General features: G+C 35.1%; 1 protein-coding gene across 2 annotated transcripts in view; it reads right to left on the reverse strand.

Moving 5' to 3' along the window:
- Positions 1–14203: 14203 nt before the first annotated feature.
- The window catches only part of LOC109436818 (UDP-glucuronosyltransferase 2A1), a 60511-nt gene continuing 51463 nt past the window's right edge, over positions 14204–23251 (reverse strand). For both annotated transcript variants that reach the window (XM_019715651.3, XM_019715650.3), the window contains 4 exons: positions 22024–22155; positions 19441–19528; positions 18759–18978; positions 14204–15874 (listed from right to left, as the gene is read on the reverse strand). In XM_019715651.3, coding sequence (XP_019571210.2) covers positions 15595–15874; positions 18759–18978; positions 19441–19528; positions 22024–22155 — 720 coding nt within the window. In that variant the 3' untranslated portion in view covers positions 14204–15594. The remainder of the gene's footprint in view (positions 15875–18758; positions 18979–19440; positions 19529–22023; positions 22156–23251) is intronic.

Here is a 23251-nt window from a genome sequence, read left to right on the forward strand (position 1 = left end):
GTGGGTATGGATCACAGAGAAAGATCTGGGCAGTAGTTTATAGAAGAAAATTAGACTGAACTAGGAGACATAGGTAGTCTTGATAGATATACTATGGGTTTTAAATTGTAGGCAAAATATATTTAATCAAATCTGATAGATATACTATGGTGTTGGATTTTAAATTACAGGCAAAACTTAATCAACTTTTAAAGAAGGGCAGTCACAAGATCAAATATTTTCTTTAGCAAACAATTCTGGATGCTAAATATAGATTGGCATACAAAGAAAGATTTAAAAGAAGAGAAAATGATTACGAATGTGTATTAGTAACTTTTAAAAATTAGTTTCAGGTGTACAAAACAATGTAATAGTTAGACATTTATCATTTATATCCCTTACACAGTGATAACCCCCCCAAATCTACTACCCCTCTGACATCGCACACAGCCATTACATTTCCACTGTCTCTATTCCTAATGCTATACTCCGCTTCTTGTAAATATATATATATATATATATATATATATATATATATATATACACACACACACACACACACACACACACACAAATATGTGTGTATGTATACATATATATATATGTACACATGAATATATATAATTATAGTTGACATTCATTACTGTTCAGCTTCAACTTCAGGTGTACAGTGCAGTGATCAGGCATCTATATCATCCCTGAGGTGGTCTCCCTAATGAGACAAGTGTCCATCGGATACCCTACAAAATCTTTACAACATTATTGATTACATTCCCCAAATTGATTTTCATATCCCTGTGGCAATTTTGTGGTTACTTATTGTGCTTTCTAATCCCCTCACCTTCCCCCTTATCTCAATCCCCCTATCTAGCAACCCTCAGTTTTTCCTCTATGTCTCTGAGACTGTTTCTCATTAGTTCGTTCATTTATTCTTTTCTTTAGATTCCACATATAAGTGAGATCATATGGTATTTTTCTTTCTCTGTCTGACTTATATAGCATAATGTTCTCTAGGTCCATCCATATTGTTGCAAATGGTAAGATTTCATTCTTCTTTATGGCTGTATAATACTCCATTGTAGAAATATACCACAGTTTCTTAATCCAGTCGTCTACCGATGGGCATTTTGTTTTTTTCTATGTTTTGGCTATTGTGTATAGTGCTGCAATAAACAGGGATGCATACATTTTTTCAAATTAGAGTTTGGGATTTCTCCAGATAGATACACCTAGGAGTGGAATTACTGGGTCATAAGGTAGTTCCATTTTCAGTGTTTTGAGATACCTCCATACTGTGTTCCATAGTGGCTGCACCAATCTGCAATCCCACCAACAGTGCACAAGGGTTTCCTTTTCTCCACATCCTCGCCAGCACTTGTTGTTTGTTGATTTATTGATAATAGACATTTTGACTGGGGTGAGGTGGTATCTCATTGTGGTTTTTATTTGCATTTGTCTAATGATTAGTGAGGTTGACCATTTTTTTCATATGTCTGTTTGCCATCTGAATGTCCTCTTTAGAAAAGTATCTCTTCATATCCTCTGCTCATTTTTTAATTAGGTTGTTTGTTTTTTTGGAGTTGAGTTGAGTGAGTTTTTAATAAATTTTGGATATTAAACCCTTATCGGATATATCATTGGCAAATATCTTCTCTCATTCAGTAGGATCCATTTTTGTTTTATTGATGGTTTCCTTTGCTGTGAAAAAACTTTTTAGTTTGATGTAATCCCATGTGTTTATTTCTCTTACTTCCCTTGTCCAAGGGGATATATCAATAAAAATCTTACACCAGGTAATGTCTGTAAACTTTCTTCTTATGTTTTCTTCTAGGAGTTTTATGGTTTGAGATCTTATATTTAAGTCTTTAATCCATTTTGAATTTATTCTTGTATATTGTGTAAGGAGGTGGTCCAGCTACATTTTTTTGCATGTGTCTGTCCAGGTTTCCCAGCACCATTTATTGAATAGACTGTCTTTACCCACCGTAAATTCTTGCTTCCATTGTCGTAGATTAAATGACCATATAGGCATGGATTTATTTCTGGATTCTCTATTCTGTTCCGTTGATCTATATGTCTGTTTTTATGCCAGTACCATGCTGTTTTGATTACTGTAGACTTGTATATAATTTGATGGCAGGTATTGTTATACCTCCCACTTTGTTCTTATTTCTCAAGATTGCCGAGGCTAACCGGGGTCATATAAATTTTAGGATTATATGTTCTATTTCTGTGAAAAATATCGTTGGTAGTCTGATAGGAATTGCGTTGAATATGTATATTGCCTTAGGCAGTATGGACATTTTAACTATATTAATTCTTCCTATCCATGAACATGGTATGTGTTTCCATCTATTTGTATCTTCTTTAATTTCTCTCTTCAGTGTCTTTAATTTTCTGAATACAGATCTTTTACTTCTTTGGTTAAATATATTCCTAGGTATTTTATAGTCTTTGAAGAAATTGTAAATGGGATTGTTTTCTTAATGTCTCCTTCGGATATTTTATTATTGGTATATACAAGTGTATGATTTCTGAATATTAATTTTGTATCCTGCTACTTTACTAAATCCATTTATCAGTTCTAATAGTTTTTTGGTGGAGTTTTTAAGGTTCTCTATATATAGTATCATATCATCTGCATATAATGACAATTTTACTTCCTCCTTACCGACTTGGATGCCTTGTATTTCTTCTATGTGTCTGATTGCTATGGCTAGAACTTCCAGCACTATGTTGAAATAGAAGTGCACAAAGTGGGCAACCTTGCCTTGTTCCTGATCTTAAGGGGAGCGTTTTTAGCTTTTCCCCATTGAGTATGATGTTAGCTGTGGGTTTATCATATATGGCCTTTATTATGTTGAGATATGGTCCCTCTACTCCCACTTTCTTAAGAGTTTTTATCATAAATGGCTGCTGGATTTTGTCAAATGCTTTTTCTGCATCTATTGATATGATCATATGATTTTATTTTTCATTTTGTTAATGTGGTGTATCACATTAATTGATTTGTGAATGTTGAACCATCCTTGCATACCAGGAATGAATCTCATTTGATCACGGTGTATGATCTTTTTAATGTATTGCTGAATTCTGTTCGCTAATATTTTGTTGAGGATTTTTGCTTCTATGTTCATTAGGGATATCGGCCTATAGTTTTCTTTTTTTGTAATGTCTTTGTCTGATTTGGGAATCAGGGTGATAGTGGCCTTGTAAAAAGTGCCTTTGGGAGCCTTCCCTCCTTCTGGATTTCTTGGAATAGCTTGAGGAGAATAGGTGATAATTCTTATTTGAATGTTTTGTAAAATTCACCTGTAAAGCCATGTGATCCAGGGCTTTTGTTTGTTGGGAGCTTGTTGACTACTGATTCAATTTCCCGGGTGGTAATCAGTCTATTCAGATTTTCCGTTTCTTCTTGAGTTAGCTTTGGAAGGTTGTATGCTTCTAGAAAATTGTCCATTTCTTCCACATTGTCTAATTTGTTGGCATATACTTGCTCATTGTAAGTTCTTAGAATTTTTTGTATTTCTGTAGTGTCTGTTTTCACTTCTCCTCTTTCATTTCTGATATTTTTAATTTGGGTCCTCTCTCTCTCTCTCTCTCTCTCTCTCTCTCTCTCTCTCTTTCTCTCTTTTTTTTTTTTTGATGAGTCTGGTTAAAGGTTTGTCGATTTTGTTTATCTTCTCTAAAAACCAGCTTTTGGATTCATTGATCTTTTGCATTGTTTTTCTGGTTTCTATTTCATTTATTTCTGCTCTGATCTTTATTATCTCCCTCCTTGTACTCCTTTTGGGCTTATTTTGCTGTTCTTTTTCCAGATCCCTTAAGCGTGAAGATAAACTGTTGATTAGTGATTTTTCTTGTTTCTTTAGGTAGGCCTGCATTGCTATGAATTTCCCTCTTAGGACTGCATTTGCTGCATCCATAGATTTTGGGTCATTGTGTTTCCATTTTCGTTTGTCTCGAGATATCTTTTGATTTCTCCCTTGATCTCATTGTTGACCTGTTCATTATTTAGTAACCTGTTATTCAGCCTCCATGTATTTGTGTGTCTTCCAGTTTTTTTTCGTGTAGTTGATTTTAATTTCATAGCACTGTGGTCAGAGAAGACAACTGGTATGATTTCAATTTTCTTAAATTTATCAATACCTGTGTTATGGCCTAACATGTGATCTATTTTGGAAAATGTTCCATGTGCACTTGTGAAGAACGTGTATTCTGCAGCTTTGGGGTGAAATGCTCTGAAAATATTGATTAAATCCAACTGTTCCAATGTGTCATTTAAGGCCATTGTTTCCATATTGATTTTGTGTCTTGAAGACCTGTCCCTTGTTGTCAGAGTTGTGTTGAAGTCCCCTACTATGATAGTGTTGCTGTTGATCTCTGTCTTTATGTCAGTCAATATGTTTTATATATTTTGGTGCTCTTATGTTGGGTTCATAGATGTTTACTAGAATTATGTCCTCTTGTTGGATTGATCCCTTTATTATTATGTAATGTCCATCTTTGTCTTTTAATATATTCTTCATTTTAAAGTCTATTTTTTCATATATAAGTATAGCAACTCCAGCTTTTTTCTCATTTCTGTTTGCATGAAATATCTTACTCCAACCCTTCACTTTTTCTGTGTGTGTTTTGATCTGAGGTAAGTCTCGTATACAGCATATACAAAGGTCTTGCTTTCTTATCCACTCAGCCACCCTATGTCTTTTGATTGGAGCATTTAATCCATTTACATTTAAAGTGATTATTGATGGGTACATAGTTATCGCCATTTTTTTTTATTTGTAATTAGATTGTTTTCATCTTTCTTCTGCTTACATAAGCCCTTTTAATATTTCCTGCAATGCTGGTTTGGTGGTAATAAATTCCTTTAGCTTATTCTTTTCTGGGAAGCCATTTATCTCTCCTTCAATTTTAAATGATAGCCTTGCTGGATAAAGCAATCTAGGTTGTTGGCCTTTGTTTTTCATCACTTTGAGTACCTCCTAACACAACCTCCTGGCCTGCAAATTTTCTGTAGAAAAGTCATTTGATAGTCTTATAGGAGTTCCCTTGTACGTAACCCATTGTCTTTCTCTTGCTGCTTTTAGGATTCTCTCTTTGTCTTTAACCTTTGCCATTTTAACTGTAACGTGTCTTGGTGTGGATCTGAGTTTCCTTCACCAGGTTAGGGAAGTTTTCAGTCATTATTCCTTCAAATGTGTTCTCTATCCCTTACTCCCTCTCTTCACCATCTGGTATTCCTATGATGCTCATGTTGTTGCACTTGATGTTATCCCAGAGGTCTCTTAAACAATTTTCATTGTTTTTTATTCTTGTTTCTTTTTGTTGTTCCGTTTGAATGATCTCTGCTAACTTGTCTTCTAAGTAGCTGATTCAAATCTCTGCCTCATCTAACCTGCTGGTAATTCCTTTACGTGAGTTCTTTATTTCAGTTTTTGTGTTCTTTAGTTCTAACGGGTCATTCATTATGATTTCTCTATCCTTCTTGATGTTGTCACTAAGCTCCTTAAACATTCTTATTATCTGTGTTCTGAACTCAGTCTCTGATAGGTTGGTTACCTCTATTTCATTCTGTTCCAATTTTGGAAGTTTCTTCTGTGCTTTTATTTGGGACATGTTTCTTTGTTTCCCCATTCTGGCTGACTCTCTGTGTTTGCTTCGGTGTATTAGGTAGATCCCCTAGGGTTCTTGGTCTTTGCTGGGTGGTCTTATGTAGTACACGTCCTTTATATTTCACTTGTACCACTTCCTTATTCTCTTGTGTGTGTGCTCCAAAGGTGACCCTTGTGTTATGTATATTGTCCTGTTAAAGTTGAGCTTTAGTTGCTTTTGGCTTGTCATTAGGTGGGATTGACTCCTATGCTGACTAGTTGGGAGACTTGGCTCTGTCCATAGTGGATGATCTACTGCGTGAGGGTTGACCGCTCAATTGAGTCTTGGCCCCTGTGGGCTCTTGTGCCTGTAAAGAATTCCCTTTGGGTGTGTCACTTGTAGGTCATACCTGGTAATACTCTGGTTTGGTCTGGAGTTGGCCTCTGGGTGTGTTGAATCTTTTGCCTCCTTGGCTGGGCCCTGGTGTAGGGCAATTTCAGAACAAAGCAAATCACCAAGCACAACAATAACAACAACAACAAAAAAACCAAACACACTCACATGTAAAAACAACCGATAACCTACACTCAACACAGGCAAAAGTATCCAAAATACAAAAACGAAACAAAACATAAAAAGCAGCGCCAATCTTGGCTTAAGCCCACCAAGTAACCTCCAGGTTGTCCTCTGCTGTGCCAAAGAGTCCTCTGCATCTTGTGCAGGCAGAGCCGGCCACCTGATGCCCAGAGTGACCCTGGGACTGCAGTTCTAGATGAGTGGGGCTATAAAGTCTGGATGGTAGTTTTTACAAAGTCAGTGCAGTTTCTGCTCTTGCCTGCACATATGCACACTGAGAGTAACACAGCCAGCCCTGTGCTCAGGTTTCCTGAGTCTTAGGGCACTTCTTCCGTGTGTGTGTGTGTGTGTGGGGGGAGATTTCTGAGCTGTTGAAAGCCCAGAGCTGCCTCTGCCACCAGCTGCTGACCCCTGGTGTGTCTCAGCAGTTGTAATTGCCCTGCCCTAGGCAGGCCAGAAAAGGTGGGAGCTGGGGATGGAGGAATCTTCTCTCTCCCAGCCCAGCAGTGTCACAATCTTCTCAGTGTCTTCCCTGGGTCACAGCAGCTGCAAACAGGGTCCTCCCAGATCCTGAGCCCTACTCCCCCTCTATAATCTGACACTACTCCTCAGGTCAGGGGCCAGCTTGAATCTCTGGAAGGGCGGGGGGGTAAGATTGAGAGAGTTGGGGGAGGGGCCCAGGTATGGTGTTTACTTCCTTTGTCCAACCTAGCACCTAGCTGGAGGTCTCAGCTGAGGTTACTGCCTCAAACACTGGATATGCTGCTCTTTCCGCAGGAGACATCTGCTGTGGGACGCAGGAAAAGAGCCCACCTCCTGGCTCTTGCGGTCTCTGTTCTGTCCTGGGTCTCCCTTCATCTCCGCAGCCACAGATGCCGGCTGAGTCTCCACTCCGCTCCCTTCCCTCTTCCCCTGCTTGCCCAGTTTGCTCACCTTCAAGTAATCCTCGTACAAGTCTCTCGGCTGTTGTGTGTGGTGAGCAGAGAGTCTTTTCATGGGTTATAGATGTTCAATTTGTGGTAAATTCCAGAGGAGAACCCAAGAAGACCACCTCACTCCTGCCATTCCTATGACATAACTCCTGTATTAGTAACTTAAACATGGAATCATAATAATCTGAAACATGGACTGAAAATAGTAAATGTGAGGAATACAGTTGAAACTTATGCATAAACACTCATAAGCAGTTTGTACCTCCTACTATACCCAGGTTTTATTCAGGAGAGCTGTAACTCATGATGAGTACTCACCTTGCACAAACTTTTATATTAACAGATGACCTTTTGAGGAAGACAACAATTTTTTCCATCTTTATCACTTACATGAGATGACTTTGTGAAGGACTATGGTTCATTGTGTTGTATGAGTCTGTGCACGTGTGTTTTTATGTGTGAAAAGTGGGAATAGAAGAGTAAATATGATGTAGAATGGGAGATTATCGAGAGAGCCAAGAAATATCTTAATCAATAGGTCTAATAAATATTGATTCATTATCTCCTATAATAGTATCTCTCGATGTAAGTTCGATTGTCGTTACAACTTGACTGGTGAAAAAAAGGATCTTGAATGAAATTTTAGGCATCAATACACATTTATGATAAAAACAGAAATCAAGAGCTCTCCTGGGAACACTATGTACCTTGGAACCGTCCTAAAGAGATTTTACTCATGTGCCTACAACCCAAGTAAAAGATGTCTTTCTTCTCAGTCCCTATGGATTGCTAAGTACATTATTACCATATTTATCTATTGCTATCTTTTCCTTCTCGGTACTGTTTCCTTCCAAAATTCCTAACACTTGATAGTCCTTTAAAGACTTGGAATGTGTAATATAATTTTCTTTATTACTTAAAAAAATCAACCAACATGTTGGTAAAGAAGTAACCCAATATTTGGGTCTCTCATTTCCATACCCTCCTTTATGCTGTTTATCCTTAATCTACTTTTTTGCTTTTGCTAAAATTGAGACCTTGTGTTATCCAAATGACTTGTATTTTTTAAATAACTATTTTATTTTTTTATTCATTTTTATTAAAGTTTATTGGGGTACAACGGTTAGTAAAATTACATAGGTTTCAAGTGCACAATTCTGTAATACATTATCTATGTATCATATTGTGTATTCACCACCCAGTCAGTTCTCGTTCTATCACCATATGTTTATTCTGTTTACCTTCATCTACCACCTCCCTCCCCCCTTACCCTCTGGTAACCACTAAACTATTGTCTATGTCTATCAGTTTTTGTTTATTTGTTTGTTTGTCTTGTTCTTTGTTGCTTTCAGTTTTATATTCCACATATCAGTGAAATCATATTGTTCTCAACTTTTTCTGTCTCACTTATTTCGCTTAGCATAACAATCTCAAGATCCATCCATGTTGTTGCAAATGGCACTATTTCATCTTTTCTTATGGCAGAGTAGTATTCTATTGTGTGCAATTACTTTTGACATACAATATTATATTAGTTTAAGGTATACAACATAGTGATTAGACATTTATATAACTTACGAAGTGATAACCCCAATAATTCTAGTACCCATCTGACACCATATGTAGTTATTATAATATTATAGACTATATTTCAAATGACTTCTAAAAACCTCGACCTAAATATTGCTTTCCTTGAAGTGAATAAATCCAAAAAAGAATGCAACATATGTGCATTTATCTTTAAAAAGTTGTCCCTCCAATTTTTTCCTTATTCTGTAAAAGCCATCAATATCCAAATAAACACACTAGATAGAAATCCGGGAGTCCACCTTAACTCCTTCTCTTCCCTGAACACTTAACCCCTTGCACTTACCAAACCTTTGAATTGACCTCAAAGTGTCTTGTGCAGTATCTTCTAATTAAATTATAATAAGAAAGGAAGGAAGGAAGGAAGGAAGGAAGGAAGGAAGGAAGGAAGGAAGGAAGGAAGTTAGGAAGGAAGTTAGGAAAGAATGAAGAAAATAAGAAAAGAAGGAAGGAGAGAGAGGGAGAGAGAAAGAGAAAGGAAAAGGGAGAGAAAGGAAGATGGAATAAAGTAGAGAGGAGAATAGGTAGAGAAAGAATAGTTATATGTTAGTATTCTTTCACTACAAGAAAGTCAACAAACAATTTAAGGACATCTCCAAACTACTGATGAATTTAAAGCTCACCGCCCCACCAATTAAATTGAAAATAATAAATTACTCCAACCATATTTGCAACGGATCGCTATCAGTAAATTTCCACTCTAGTCAGGAATGTATCCTGGTTCTCATCGTTTTACGGTCTCTGGTTGATTCCTGTGCTTGAAGGATTTTGAATATTACTCCATCTTATCCTCCTAAGTCTAATTGCATCAGGTCTCCTGGAGGGCCACTGTATTCATAGCAAGAATTCTAATATTTGACATGCAGGACGACCATCCCTTTGGAATGTGAGGGACATGTGTACATGCAACAACTGCTGCATGCTTACTGTAGTGTTGCCTTTAACTGATGTTGTTTGAAGGGAAACACATACTAAGTATTAATTTTAGGATTAAGTCTTTCCAAATAACCATCAATCTTTTAATATGCTCAAAAATCTTGCTTTTCAACTGAACTAAAGAGAAAAACTCAGAATCCTTTTCTCTTTAGGATTTTAATCAATATTGGTGGTGAAATACACCCACGGCAAAAAGTGCCCTGTTAGAGACATCACATTTTAGTGTTCAGGGTTATGTCTGAAGTCATACAGTTCAACGCTTTTAATTTTATAACAAATAAATTTTTCCAGAGGAAACTCTTCATGAAATTTCACTGATTAATGAGAACCCCACTCACAGAGGATATAAAATGTGTTTATATCCTTCATATGCCTTGTTTTATGTGACTCACATTCTGCCTTCACTACCAAACCCATGGGTAATTTTGAGTTTCAAGACATTTAGGCCACATTTTAATAATGACTGAGCATATATTGTTTACCAAAAATTGTGTATTTAGGAGTGACTCACAATAATAAATTTAGATCATATCTAATAAAAGAGAATGAAAATTTACAAAAGTAAGTATTACGTAAGGTGTATTTTAAATGTTACATGTGAGGTATTTTGGATCAAAAAAGTGAATTATAAGTGACTAATAACCATTGTGTTTAGTTACATTATTCACATACAATTGGGTTCTAATTAATACAATGTATTAATCTATAAAACTATTTAATAATCTGAGTTTATTCATTGAAAGTTACCATGTGTATATTTTTTATATAATGATTATATTTTCTAAGCTCACATAGTAATTCTAGTGAGATTGTTTTAATTTCAAAGAATTCTGGAATTAGCCTTGGCACATAGCAAATGCCTTACTGTAGGTGAAGCAAAAGGGGAAGGTGCTTCAATGGTTAGCAATTTTCAATATTTCAGATATGAGTTATATTAGGGAGATTGATATCTACAGACAGCTTTTACTAGGCTGTTTAGGTATGGCCATGTTACTGAGTTCTTGTGTACAATATCTTGATTACATGATCGTAACAATAAAATATGTCAGTTATCCTTTACTGGGGATAAAATTCCTCAGTAAAAAATGTAAAACATATTAGATTATAAATATTCAGTTGTATATTGGTTAAAAGAGGACATACCTAAATATTAGTACAGTGTGTAACTTCCAAATAAGTAGATGAAAAAATTGGAAAAGCACAAAACAAAAAACACTCCATCAGTTATAAGGAGCAAAAGAAAAATGAGGAAATATAATCAGAAAAACAGAAAATTCATGAAAAGATACTGAAAATGAAATGCAGTGATTTCCAAATAAACAAAAATAGGTGAAAATTTTGTGACTAGAAATATCTATACAGTTAATTTATAAAAGTCTAATTATAGTCTGACTAAAAAGAATACATAAAACATGGAAACATAACAACATTTAAAGTAAATATATGAAAAATGTCATATATACACTTGACAAAAGAATATAGATGTTGTTATATTGATATTAGATAATTGATTTTACTTCAAAATACATTACCAAAAATGAAAGTCAATGAAAAATGATAACAAAATGTTTCATTCATTGGGAAGTTATATAATTTTATATAAATGAAGCCATTACCATCTTATAGAACAAGCATTGAATTTTAAAGAGAATGACCTGCTTTACAGATCTACAGACTCATGAGAAGTGACTAATGGATTAATTGATTGGTCTAAAACCTGGGAAGATTTAGAGGGAGGACTGAAGGCAAGAAGATCTGGAGTAGAATTATGTGGATAAACTTTTTTGGGATTTGCATAGGTTATGAAAGTCTTCATATTCCACTGGAATTTCCTCTAGCAATCAAGCGTTGTAGACAATTGTCTCAATAATAAGGTGTTCTGGATGAGCAGTTCTGTGTATACTACTGTCTTTTTCCAGACCTTCCAGAATTTTATCATAAAACTCATGTACAGAGAAGCAATGGAGAATGGGATGGAAATTATACATGAATGCACAGCATGGAATTTACCTCACCAAGGCGCCTCTAGCTACTCCAGCTAGTTATATGCTCAATCTGTTAATAGAAGATATTTCTCCACCTCTTTCTCCATATGACACCACTCCCTAGGGTTCTAGCCATCCAGAAGGCAGAAGATTGCATTGGTCACTTTCCATCTTAGAGGATGCCTCCATTTTCTCCATAGAAGTAGTTATAATTTCTAAATACAAAATACCCTCTTAATCCTCGATCTCTATGGTATTTTTGCCAATACCACAAAGCATGGGCACGAAGGCTTAGTAAAAACCATGGTATTAGTATCATCATTGTGTATATCTAGGAAACATTTGTAGCTAAGGAAATGCAACAAAGTCTAATATCAAAGCAATTTGCTGGTTTTACCAAGTTACCTATTCGCAAATTAAAGCTTTTCAGGGGTTTAGCTGAGATAATACACTATGTATTTTAGGTGCTATCTTAAAAGATGCAGTCTATGCTTAAAATCATGGCCTGCTATGTGATGCCTTATGTATTTAATTTGCATACATAGGTTCAGAGTTCAAGGGATTGAAAGTGAGAATGCATCCCCTAACAAGTAGCCTAGCCATTTCCCTTAGATAAGTTTGTTTTTCATTATTACAACTTAGAGTCAGGCAATTTGGAGGTTTACCTTGATCAGAAATTCAGATGCTACTCGATTATTCTGAGTTCCTCTGCTTTAGAATTCAGTGAGAGAAAGTGTTACTCTCTTGGCTATGGTGATGATTCAAAATACCAGATAAACTACCGTGTTTCCTCAAAAATAAGACCTAGTCAGACAATCAGCTCTAATATGTCTTTTGGAGCAAAATTTAATATAAGACCTGTTCATATTTTACGCTAATATAAAACTGGGTCTTAATATAATATAATATAATATAATATAATATAATATAATATAATATAATATACTGGGTCTTCATCTCATTTAAATTTCATGGTAAATCTGTTCATATGTACTAACTTCCACTTCATGAGCTCAAAGTGACCTGTCCCAGGTTGCACAATAAGAAATAAAGGGGCCAGGGTTCAAACCCGATCACTTTGGCTCCATAATCCAGAGGCTGCACTATTTTCTGAATCTCCTTGTTGCCTCCACATCTGGCCAAGGATCTTGGCGGTTTACTAAGAGAAATTGAAAAGCCCTGAGAAATTAAAAAACCCCAGTATCACAGTGTCCAAAGCTATAGGCACATGGGGGGTCAAAGTATCTTCTTAACATTCATCCCTTCATTAAGTATACACCGATGAAACCCGTGGCATTGCCTTTTCTGTTACACGGCAGAAAGTGACAAAAATTGATTTAGTTAACTTTGTCCTTAGCTGAGTTGCAAACTATGTTGCTAGTGTCTCAGCAGCTATACAGGAATCAGGTAAAAACAAAGTCATGGTGTATAAAAACAGCTATTGGTTGCAGTTGGCCATTTACTCCAAGAATGAGATGAATTTAAGAGATGAATGGCAAGGAAATAGAGATTCCACAGATTCTGGGCTTCAAACAGTTTGAAAGACCAACTGCTTTTACGTCCACTAGCAATTACATTTTAGGTATTTTTAGTGGCAAAATTCCCTCATCACACAGCCCTATGGAAAAAGATTCAATTTAGGGTGTATCACCTTATAAATAAATGAATTCTACCCTGAAAAAAAAATACTGGGTCTTATATTAATTTTTGCTCCAAAAGACGCATTAGAACTAATTGTCCATCTAAGTCTTATTTTCGGGGAAACAGAGTATGTTGGTATGTTGCCGACATGTGATAAGTGTAGGCAAAATTATGTCTAATATCAAGCAGGTTACCGAACCCATCTTAATACTCTTATGTCCAATAGTAAAGTTCAGTGGAAAGCTGTGACAAATCATTCAGATAGGATATATTACCACACTGATTTTGAGTGCATGAAGATTTGGATCATCCTGCCAAGTAAATAACCCTGAAAGAGGAGATGCTGCCATAGCATAAGGGGCACATGGAAAATATATGTACGAAATAAAGTATAAGGTTTTGCCTCCTGAACATCTCTAAGTTCTGAGAATGTAAGACTTGTGCAAAGTATTCTGGTTGATGGAACTTGGTTTCTGCTGTGTTAGGGATGAGAATTTCCTGATCTGAACAGTTTTATGAATGACTGGTAGGGAAAGTCCATTATCATACTTTGTTTTTTAATCCAAGTATGTGCTGCAGTTATACTAACTAATGCAGTTGGTATCACCCAGGAATTTTTGCCAGCTATCTTCTGATGATATTCAGTCAAAGGAAGAAATATGCAGATAATCAGAGAGCAGAAGGGGAAAATCAGGTGAGCAGTGGATATTGAGCAGAAGCCTCTCCTGTGCAATGGTGACCAGTATCAGAAATCAAATGGATGCCTGAAACTGGGTAGTGTGCAGTGCTACAGATGGCCAGCTCACTTCTCATTGGATCATAGCCATTCACTGAATTCTAATTGCAGAAAATAAACTGGGCAGAGCAAATATAAACAGTTCTTCTCCAAACACAGTGAAATTGTAAAAGTAAAAAATACATCAATATGAATCACCCCTTAAAAATAACATAACAAATACATTTTCAGCCTTCACAAAAAAAATTGTAGAATTTATTTGCATTTTCAATAATGGACATAGTCAAGAAGAAATACTTAATATGTTCCATTATACAGCTATTTTTAAACTGAAAGTAATTTTTAATATATTATACTGAAATGAATAAGAATTTCAAAAAATCAGTAAGCCAGTGGATGTCAGTTATTACCTCAGTCAAATATCAAATATGGAAATTAAATCTTTAGATACGTCATTAAGTTTATACAGGATAAAGAAAGTTCAGTCTTTATTAGTTAAATTAATACAAAGCTGATTGAAATATGAACATCTGTCTTTAGTTTTATTTATTTGCATTGATAAATATTTACTATAACATATTTTTTGGTCAAGAAGTTCTGCTAGTATCTTATTATATTTTCTCTGCATAACAATTAATTGATGAATTTAAATTTGTAGAAGATAGAGCCTGAAAAATAACATAATGATCTTATAGCCCAAGTAAATATTTGTTGTTTTGACTGAAAACTAGACCTTTGATTATAAATGGTGATTATAGATTATGAGCATTAGTGATTTTTAATATAGTGAATTGACATTTAACTGTAAGGTTATTAATTGTATTGTTAATTAAAAAATTCACAAAATTACTAAAAGTTTTTTGTATTGTTATTTCCCCTAAAAATGATCTGTTCACCTTTAATATATTGCTATATTCTCTGTCCTTGATAAAAAATAATGACTCAATTTATCTCTTTTGTTTGAAGGTAGTACCCAAAGCCTTGCACTAAAAAGCATCCAAGAATACTTGTTGACTAAAGGTGGAACTTAACTCATGATTATCTATGTGTTTATTGGAAATTTGTAGACTGTTCCTAGTGTGATGTGCCATCACAATCACTATCAATGCATGCTCCGACCCCAGTAACACTGGGCAAGCAGAAGGGCTTATTTTTTATTCAGAAAGAAATCAATATTCTTCTTAAAATGCACTAATGTTCTATGATGTTTCCCTGATCTGTATGTTCTAGGGGAACTTGTAAATTGTATTTTTCTGTGTTCCCTACATCCACCAAATTCAGCTCACATTTTGTGTGCTCCCCAGGATTTAGCATATTGTCAGTCAGCATATCACTTCAGGTTAAAATTAAAGAAAAAATTGATATTATGCCTAGAATATACATAAAACCATTCATGTCCCTGTGTCAGAAAAGTGAGAGGAAGAGGGTAAAGCCACCTGGGAAAAGACAAAGGAAGAATGGAACATGCTCACTAATTAGTTAATGGTATTGTTGAATTCTAGGCTTTATTTGTAGGCTAAGGTAGATGAATAGGAATTTTGAAAACAGGATGGAGATGATATGTTTTCATTAAGGTCACTGTGGCTTAACTACACAGGATTGCCTTTATCACACTTAGAAAAAGCTATTCCCTCTTTTTTTTCTTTCCTGATTTACCAAATTTTCGACAAGAAAATAAACAACATTTTGTGACCAAAAATATAGCAGATGCCACACAGGCTAGCAGGAATCCAATCACATCCAAAGAATGGTACTGGAACCAGGTGAGGTGGTGAGCAGCTGGCCTCAGGTGTTTGGCTCCTTTGTGGCGCATGACAAACTCGATCCAGAAGACTGCTCGATCCAGGGGCTTTACAGGTTGATCATGGTGAATCCTTGATAACCTCATAGCATTCTCTTTATAACTGGTAGACAGAAGCATAGACAGAAATTAGAGTTTTTGTTTTTATTAAAGGTTAAGTATGTGATACGTTTGTATAACATATTAGTTTGGTGCAGAAGTAATTGCATTTTTTGCAATTTTTAACCTTTTAAACTGCAGGTACTTTTGCTCCAACCTAATATTATATGTTATGCTAGCCAAAGGGCATAGATGTGTTGAGGAAACATTTTGTTCTTGCTGTGATATAAACTTTGCTGGTTGCATAGCTTTTTAAGAGTTGTAAAGGACATGGTATGTGAAAAATATGTTTTTAAAAGAATGTGGTCAAATGTAAACATATAAAAAAAGAAATAAGCCTACTTTTTCAAGAAGGAATTTTAATATTGTATGAAGTATGATCTCAAGTATTGTTCTAAGACCAAGATTGTGGCTAACCCATATTGTGGGAAAATAGCCATTAAAAAGTCCATAAGCATGGACCCTCATGTCTGACTAGTTAATAATGACAGACACAGGAAATTGGTGGTCAACATTGATGAGTCATTTTTGCAGTGTCTGAGATTCCTCCATTGCACACACTATGTGTTTGTTATACAAAGGACATTGTCTGTATTAGCAATGTCAAAATTAGATGAGGGTACTAGGGTAATTTTAGAAATGATGAGGAGATGGAATTTGAGTTTTGAAGATAAATAGAAATATCTCACTAGAATTTGAGCCCTAACCATTGTGGCATCACAATAGTCAATGCTATAGAGTCAATATCTCAAAGGGCCTCTCAAACAATGGGTATAAAGTATATATTTGAAAGGCAAGCTATGTCTTCACTTGACACTTCTTGATGGCTGAGACAGAATTAGTATGTTTCTCTGTGTACCTTTTTTTAACAGAAATAAAATTTCCAACCTGGAGACATGAAGTTGATGGAAAGGAAGTGGTATTTGATGGTATGTTCTAGTGTGAGCAGGACATTGTTGGGATTGGGGAAGAAGAAATATGATATGATTTCATTCACCAGTGAACGTGGTACAGATCCAGCAGCAAGGGGTACTGTGTTCTTTTTTGTGCACAATGAGAAAGAATAATCATATACTCTTTTAATTCGATAAAAATATAGATAGGGTCAAAACAGTAATTTCACATGCTTCTTTCTAATACATTTTAGGCAATGTGATAGAAGTTTATCTCTCCAAGTCAAGTCTTTCACCATTTATAGAGATTTAATATTTGAAATGCACATATGCTTAATAGATAAACTTATACATGTGAATCTAAATAAAAATATTCTTTCTTATAAATGAGATAGGATAAGAAATAACTATGCTCATATTTAAAATGATTTCATAATTTATTCCACACTAATGTTGTATGACTGTTCTCTTAAAATATTATAATTGAAATTACTGTGGTTTATGTATTTAAATATAATATTTTGTGTTCATTAATTCCTTTAAGTAATAAGAAAATAGGATACAAATACATGCATATTTAAATCTATACTAGATTCTTTTGTTCCCAGGTAATTTCAGATAATTAGATTTAGAGTTAATGTTAAGGTATTTTAAAATAAATAATTTTAGGTATTTTCTTCAAAAATTCTAAGAGTTATTTGTGATTCTGTTGTTTACATCAATAGTTTTCAAATCACCAATAAAATTTAATGAGCATTCTATATAATTAAGCACAGTTAAAAAAAAAAAATTACAGAATATACTTACTTTGATATTTAGTAAAATGAACCAAATTACCATCAATTAACAACCTGCTAATAGCCTAATAGATTAGACATCATGACCATCATTTATGAGGAAAAAAAAGATATGCCATATATGTATGGTATCAGTTGGGTAGTAGACTTGTTGGGGTTATCACCTTGTGAGGTTTATAAATGTCTAATCATTATGTTATTCTGTACACCTGACAATAAAAAAATTTAAATTAAAAAAAGATTATAGTAAGCTTTACTGAACCTCCTAACCCCATACCCAGCTCCTGAATTGGTATTTATAATATTCTGAAAATTATGACTTAAACTTGCATATTAATAAAAATCATTTGATTGGAATGTGAGTGAGAGGGAATAGCGGACAACCAGGGCTTATGTTTTAGCAAGGACTTAAGGCAAATATTGAGTACCTCTCTCTTGGAAATTAATACACTGACTCTTTTGTCTAGAAAACCCTGATTCTAGGGCTTTGACCAGATAGTTTTATTCAAAATAGTTCCACTAAAAAAAGCTGCTTAAAATTCCATCTGAGTTTATCTTCTCAGCTACTGCCTGAATTTCAGTTTTGAGTAATGGGAATGGAATGTTATAACTAGCCTTCAACTTTTGCCTCTGAATAAAAATAATTGCATCTAAGATAACCTGGAACAAGTTTAAATATAAGGCACCTATACAAATTCGGAACAGATACTGAGAGAGCAAGATGAAAAACATGTCTTGATAAAAACTTACACAATATTGGGCAAAAAACAAAAAATGGCAGACTTAGAATTCAAAAAAGAAGAGATTTGAAATATACATATATATATATATATATATATATATATATATATATATATATATATATATATATATATGGCAATGATCCAGGAAAGAAAAAAAAACATCTGAGACAGTTTATGTAATCATTATATTATTTATGTTGGAAAAAAAATTGATAGTTATTTGAAGTCTGAGGGTTCTTCTTTTCTTTCTTTTCTTTCTTTTTTTTTTTTTTTTTTTGCCGTTTTAGCAAATCACTGCAGCAATTTGGGAAATGGAATAATAAAGTAGTTTTTGTATTGGTCATAGTATGGTTATTTGAAAGCATACCAATTACAAAAGCATGAAACATTGGACATTCTCAAATATGATTCTCAAACATAATCAATGGTAAACCTTTCAAAGCAGTAGTACTTACGAAGGATCATTAATGACTGTTCTCAAGGCGCTGAGCAAATCTGCACTCGTCATTGTGTTTATGTTCACCTCCACTGCTGCTCCTTTAGCCTTCATGTGAGCAATGTTATCAGGCTGGTCAGCAAACATGGGAACTCCCACCATAGGGACTCCATGATAAATAGCTTCATAGATGCCATTGGTTCCACCATGAGTAATGAAAGCTTTTGCTTTGGGATGACCTAGTTTCGGGGGGTGGAGTGAGAAGCTGGTAAAGATTTCATTATAATATTTTAACAGAATTTCAAAAAGAGTTGGAGAAAAGCTAAGGGATAACTCAATGAAGAAGTCTGTATTTTCTACAGAAGCTGAGCACAGGGGTTATTGCTATCTCTAGAAAACTGTGATCCCAGGAAAAGGTGAAATTAACTCCTCTGCATTGTCTGGAAAGATTTTACTGAGGAAGTGATGTCTGAACTGAGATTGAATCTTGAAAAGTGATCAAAGTTTTAACTGAAAATGTTCTATTGTGAACTAGAAGAAGCAGAAATCTATTATATAAGCAATGGCCAATTTTTAAATTATATCTACTTTAAAATAGGCAGTAAAATTTTTATATTATTAAGTATTTATTAAAGTTATTTGCTGTTAAACACTCAACTTGTCCATGATCCAACTATACAACTTTTTTCCTGTAGTCTTACCAAGAAGATCGTTCTGGGGTATCCAGTCATAGAGCCGAGTATTGGCTCCTAATGTGGCCGGTTTCTTTCCTTTATATCTCCATAAAACCTGTGGAAGAAAGTGCTTTAATTTTGCTTGTAAAAACACACCATTAAGGAATGTTTTTCTTTTTCTTTTTTTCACTGAGGCAGGAAACTTTATTCAGTGCAAACAGCTCAATTATGGAATTGCATGGCTGCTGGCTGTGAGGCAGCCCTGGGGTGAGACCCCTCTCTGGCCACACAGCTGGACTCCAGCTTGGCTGCAAAGCTGTCTTGATGTTTCAGTTCTAGCCAGGGGAAATGCAGCCCTCAATCTTCAGTGTAGTAGGGAAGGATACTCGCTGAATCAGAGGAGAGCTGTCAGAGATAGAGAAAAGTCCCTGTCTCTGGTCCCTGGTTGCCCTTTCCATCTACAAATGAGGACTCTAAATCCTTGCAGTTTGATTGGTTTAAACAGCACTTTCCTGATTGCTTGTAGAGCTGCTATGATTGGTCAGAGAAGATGCTAATGAGAATATAGCTGTGCAGCTCCAATTGGACAGGGAAAGTCTCGGTCCTATTGGTTGAAATATGATTCCAGGAATTCCTTTAAAAGGGTTGGCTCAAATGGTAGGAACAGTGCAGGCTGGCAGTTCAGTGTGTCAACTCATGGTTGTTGGCACCAATTCAATGCCAATAGGAATCCCCAATTTGGGGTGAGGTGAAGAAGGAAACTATTCAGTGCAAATAGCTTGATTGTGACATAGCAGGCCTGTGAGAACACCACAGCTATGGAACAGCTCAATAGTGTTACAGCTCAATGATGAAGCAGCAGGGCTGTGAAACAATATGGCTGTGAGGTGGCCCAGGGGTAAGGCCTTCTCTGGCTAGACAGCCCTGTTCTGCTCAGCTCTGTTGTACCTGCCTGCTCTACTCCACTCTGCCTTGCTCTGCTCTGCTTTTCTCTGCTCTGGTTCCGCACGATGTCTTCGGTGTTTCATCTTTGGTGTTTCAGCTCTAGCTGGGGAAATGCAGTCTTCAGTTTGAAGGGAAAGTGCACTCCATAAGGAATTTTAAGGCTGTAGAGTTATGTAAAAATCATGTAGCCCACTCTACTTTATGTGATAATTGAGAGAAATGTACAAATGGTGTAGCTCACAAACATTGAGAGATACAGCAGTTTACTGACATCTACCTGTTTTGAAAGAGCTTATACTAATAGTCTATTAAATATATAGTATTATCACTTAGAAGTGATGTTTATCACTTAAAACTATGTTATGAAAGATCAACATCCTAACAAGGTACTTCATAAAATAATGGGTTATAAGCAAACCTTCAAAACTAGAAGAAAGAAAGAAAGAAAAAGAAAGAAAAAGAAAGAAAGGAAGACAGAAAGAAAGAAAAAGGAGGGAGGGAGGGAGGGAGGGAGGCAGGGAGGGAGAAAGAAAAGACAATCATCCCAAAACCAGGCAATAAAAATCTAAAGCTAATTACATTTTTAGAAAAACATTACATTTGAAACTTGACAGCTAGGATGGCCTCCTGACATAAATAAATTTACACAGTGTTGTTTGTTTAATACTTTTTAATTCCCAACTCTAGTTGACTAAACTAGTCCTGTTTATTGTATTCCAAACAACTGTTTGCAGAGTTAACAGGAAGCAGACATCCTGACTACTGGACTGAGAATTACAGGCATCTTTAGAATTAGCACCACCATGTATAGCTAAAGAATAACTTAGCCTATTTGCACCTGTAGAAATTCCTTTCTTGGCTTTTTAATGCCAACAGAAATTTCCTTTTACTTATGTAATTATTCCCCTTTCCTTTCTCATAAATACTAGCCTTCCCTACCTAATCAGAACACTATTTGGATTTCTGCCTGAATCAGTTCTTCCCAGAATTACAATTCTTTTTTGACCTCAAGCAATTGTTGCCTCTCACTTTGGTCTTTTATTTTTTTAGGTTAACAGAGTATATAAAGAGTAGAAATCTAGAACTGTAATGATTTAAAAAAAAATTGAAGTTAACCGAGTATCATAAATTAGAAATATATATTGTTTGACAATAATATGAGGATTTAAAATTTTTTTTTAACTGTAGAAAGTACAATTTAGAAAGATTAGGCTTTTACTTCTTAACCAAATATATTTTGATAGAGTCCTAATAAAACCTAGAGATATGAAGTATATGCTTGAGCCTGATTCCTCTCAATGTATCACCTCTTCTTTTCCTGGATCTTGGTGCTAACACACTGGAGAACTTTGGGGAGTAGTCAGTGCAGGCCATAAGATTTTAAATAGTAAGAAGCTATTAGGACCGTAACATTTTTATCTCAATTTCCTCGAAAATGAATGACTTCATTAAAAGTTGTATTTTCATAGTAAAGCAAAGGGTAAATAGGCAAATGATCAAATGTGCCCAAATACAACATTTTAATGTTTTAATTAAAGGTGGTGCCAGTTGTGCTCTGTGTATAATGAGTTTCAGCTTTCATCTGGAAAGAGCACTACACTATTAGCCACACTCTCTCTTCAGTTGGCAGAGTGGCTGCTTACTAACATTGGAGGTTGTACTGACCTTCTGTGGAATCTGGGCGAGGGCTGAGGCAATGAGATTGGCTTTCTCTTCTGTGAGGTTTTTGACCATTGACCCCAGAGAAAACACCACAATGCCATATTCACCTGAACTTTGGACAAATTCTTCCATTTCCTGCAGTGATAAAATTACTTCTATTACGAAAGTATAGGGTCACAGTGGAAAAAAGTTCAATATACTTCTAAATAGGCAGAGTCAAGAGAAGTATCAGACATATTGTTATGTTAGACTTGTTCTGTCTTCTGCTACATAGAATCGTTTAGTCTCCTTAAGAGAAAATATGTTTCTGAAAACTATGGCTTAAGTATATAATGAGTGATTACAAATAAAGGCATGGAGTCAAACCATTGTACCTAAGGAATAGTTGATAAGAGGCAGATTTTCTCCTGCTGTATGGACGTATTATTCCCAAAACTTAATATATAAACCAAAAGACTTGTTTGCAAACTCATAAAAACACTCCTTGGATGGAAGCCCAAAAAAGAATTTTGAAATAGGCTTTAAATATTTTTAGCATGCCAGTTTATAACCAATAAATTTATTTAACTTTCTTAGGTATTTAGAATATTTTTTTAAATTTATTAATTCCCTGATTCATAGGGCTAAAAAGGGCTTTTTAATGGGATATATAGTAATATGTTTAAAAGGTGACAGCACAGTTAAACTCTTGCTACAATCATAACATTTATGAAACAGTGATTCTCTGTCTTCCCACAAGAGTGGGACACTAACTACATACGCTTAATTTGAGACTTAGCACAGAAGTAAAATATAAATTTCTCTGCAAAATAAAATTTTCTTGTTCATTACTTACAGTTATGTGAGTTGAGTACTGTAAAGTCTGGGATTGGGGTCTGACATCATAATCTATGTGAATATAACCCTCTAGAGATGTGACATGCATTCCCTTTGTAACTATTTGTGGTTGCCCTGCAATCACTGATGTTTTTCCATTTAAAGCTAATAAAATTACTAGGGGAAAGATGATGCCATAAATGAAAGTAGACTACTATTTTTAGCTTAGTTCATGTTAAGAAAATGTCTCTGAAGTCCCAAGAATTGGCTTTACTATTTTTATTGATCTCCTTACACAGATAATGATTGAATAAAAAATCATATGCAGTATACACAGACACACACACACACACACACACACACACACACACACACGCTAAAATTTACATATGTACCTGTTTGATTCAGATTCTTG

This window comes from Rhinolophus sinicus, chromosome 1 (genome assembly GCF_057876585.1).
Source record: "Rhinolophus sinicus isolate RSI-liver-muscle chromosome 1, RSI-T2T, whole genome shotgun sequence".
In the NCBI taxonomy this organism is placed as follows: Eukaryota; Metazoa; Chordata; class Mammalia; order Chiroptera; family Rhinolophidae; genus Rhinolophus; species Rhinolophus sinicus.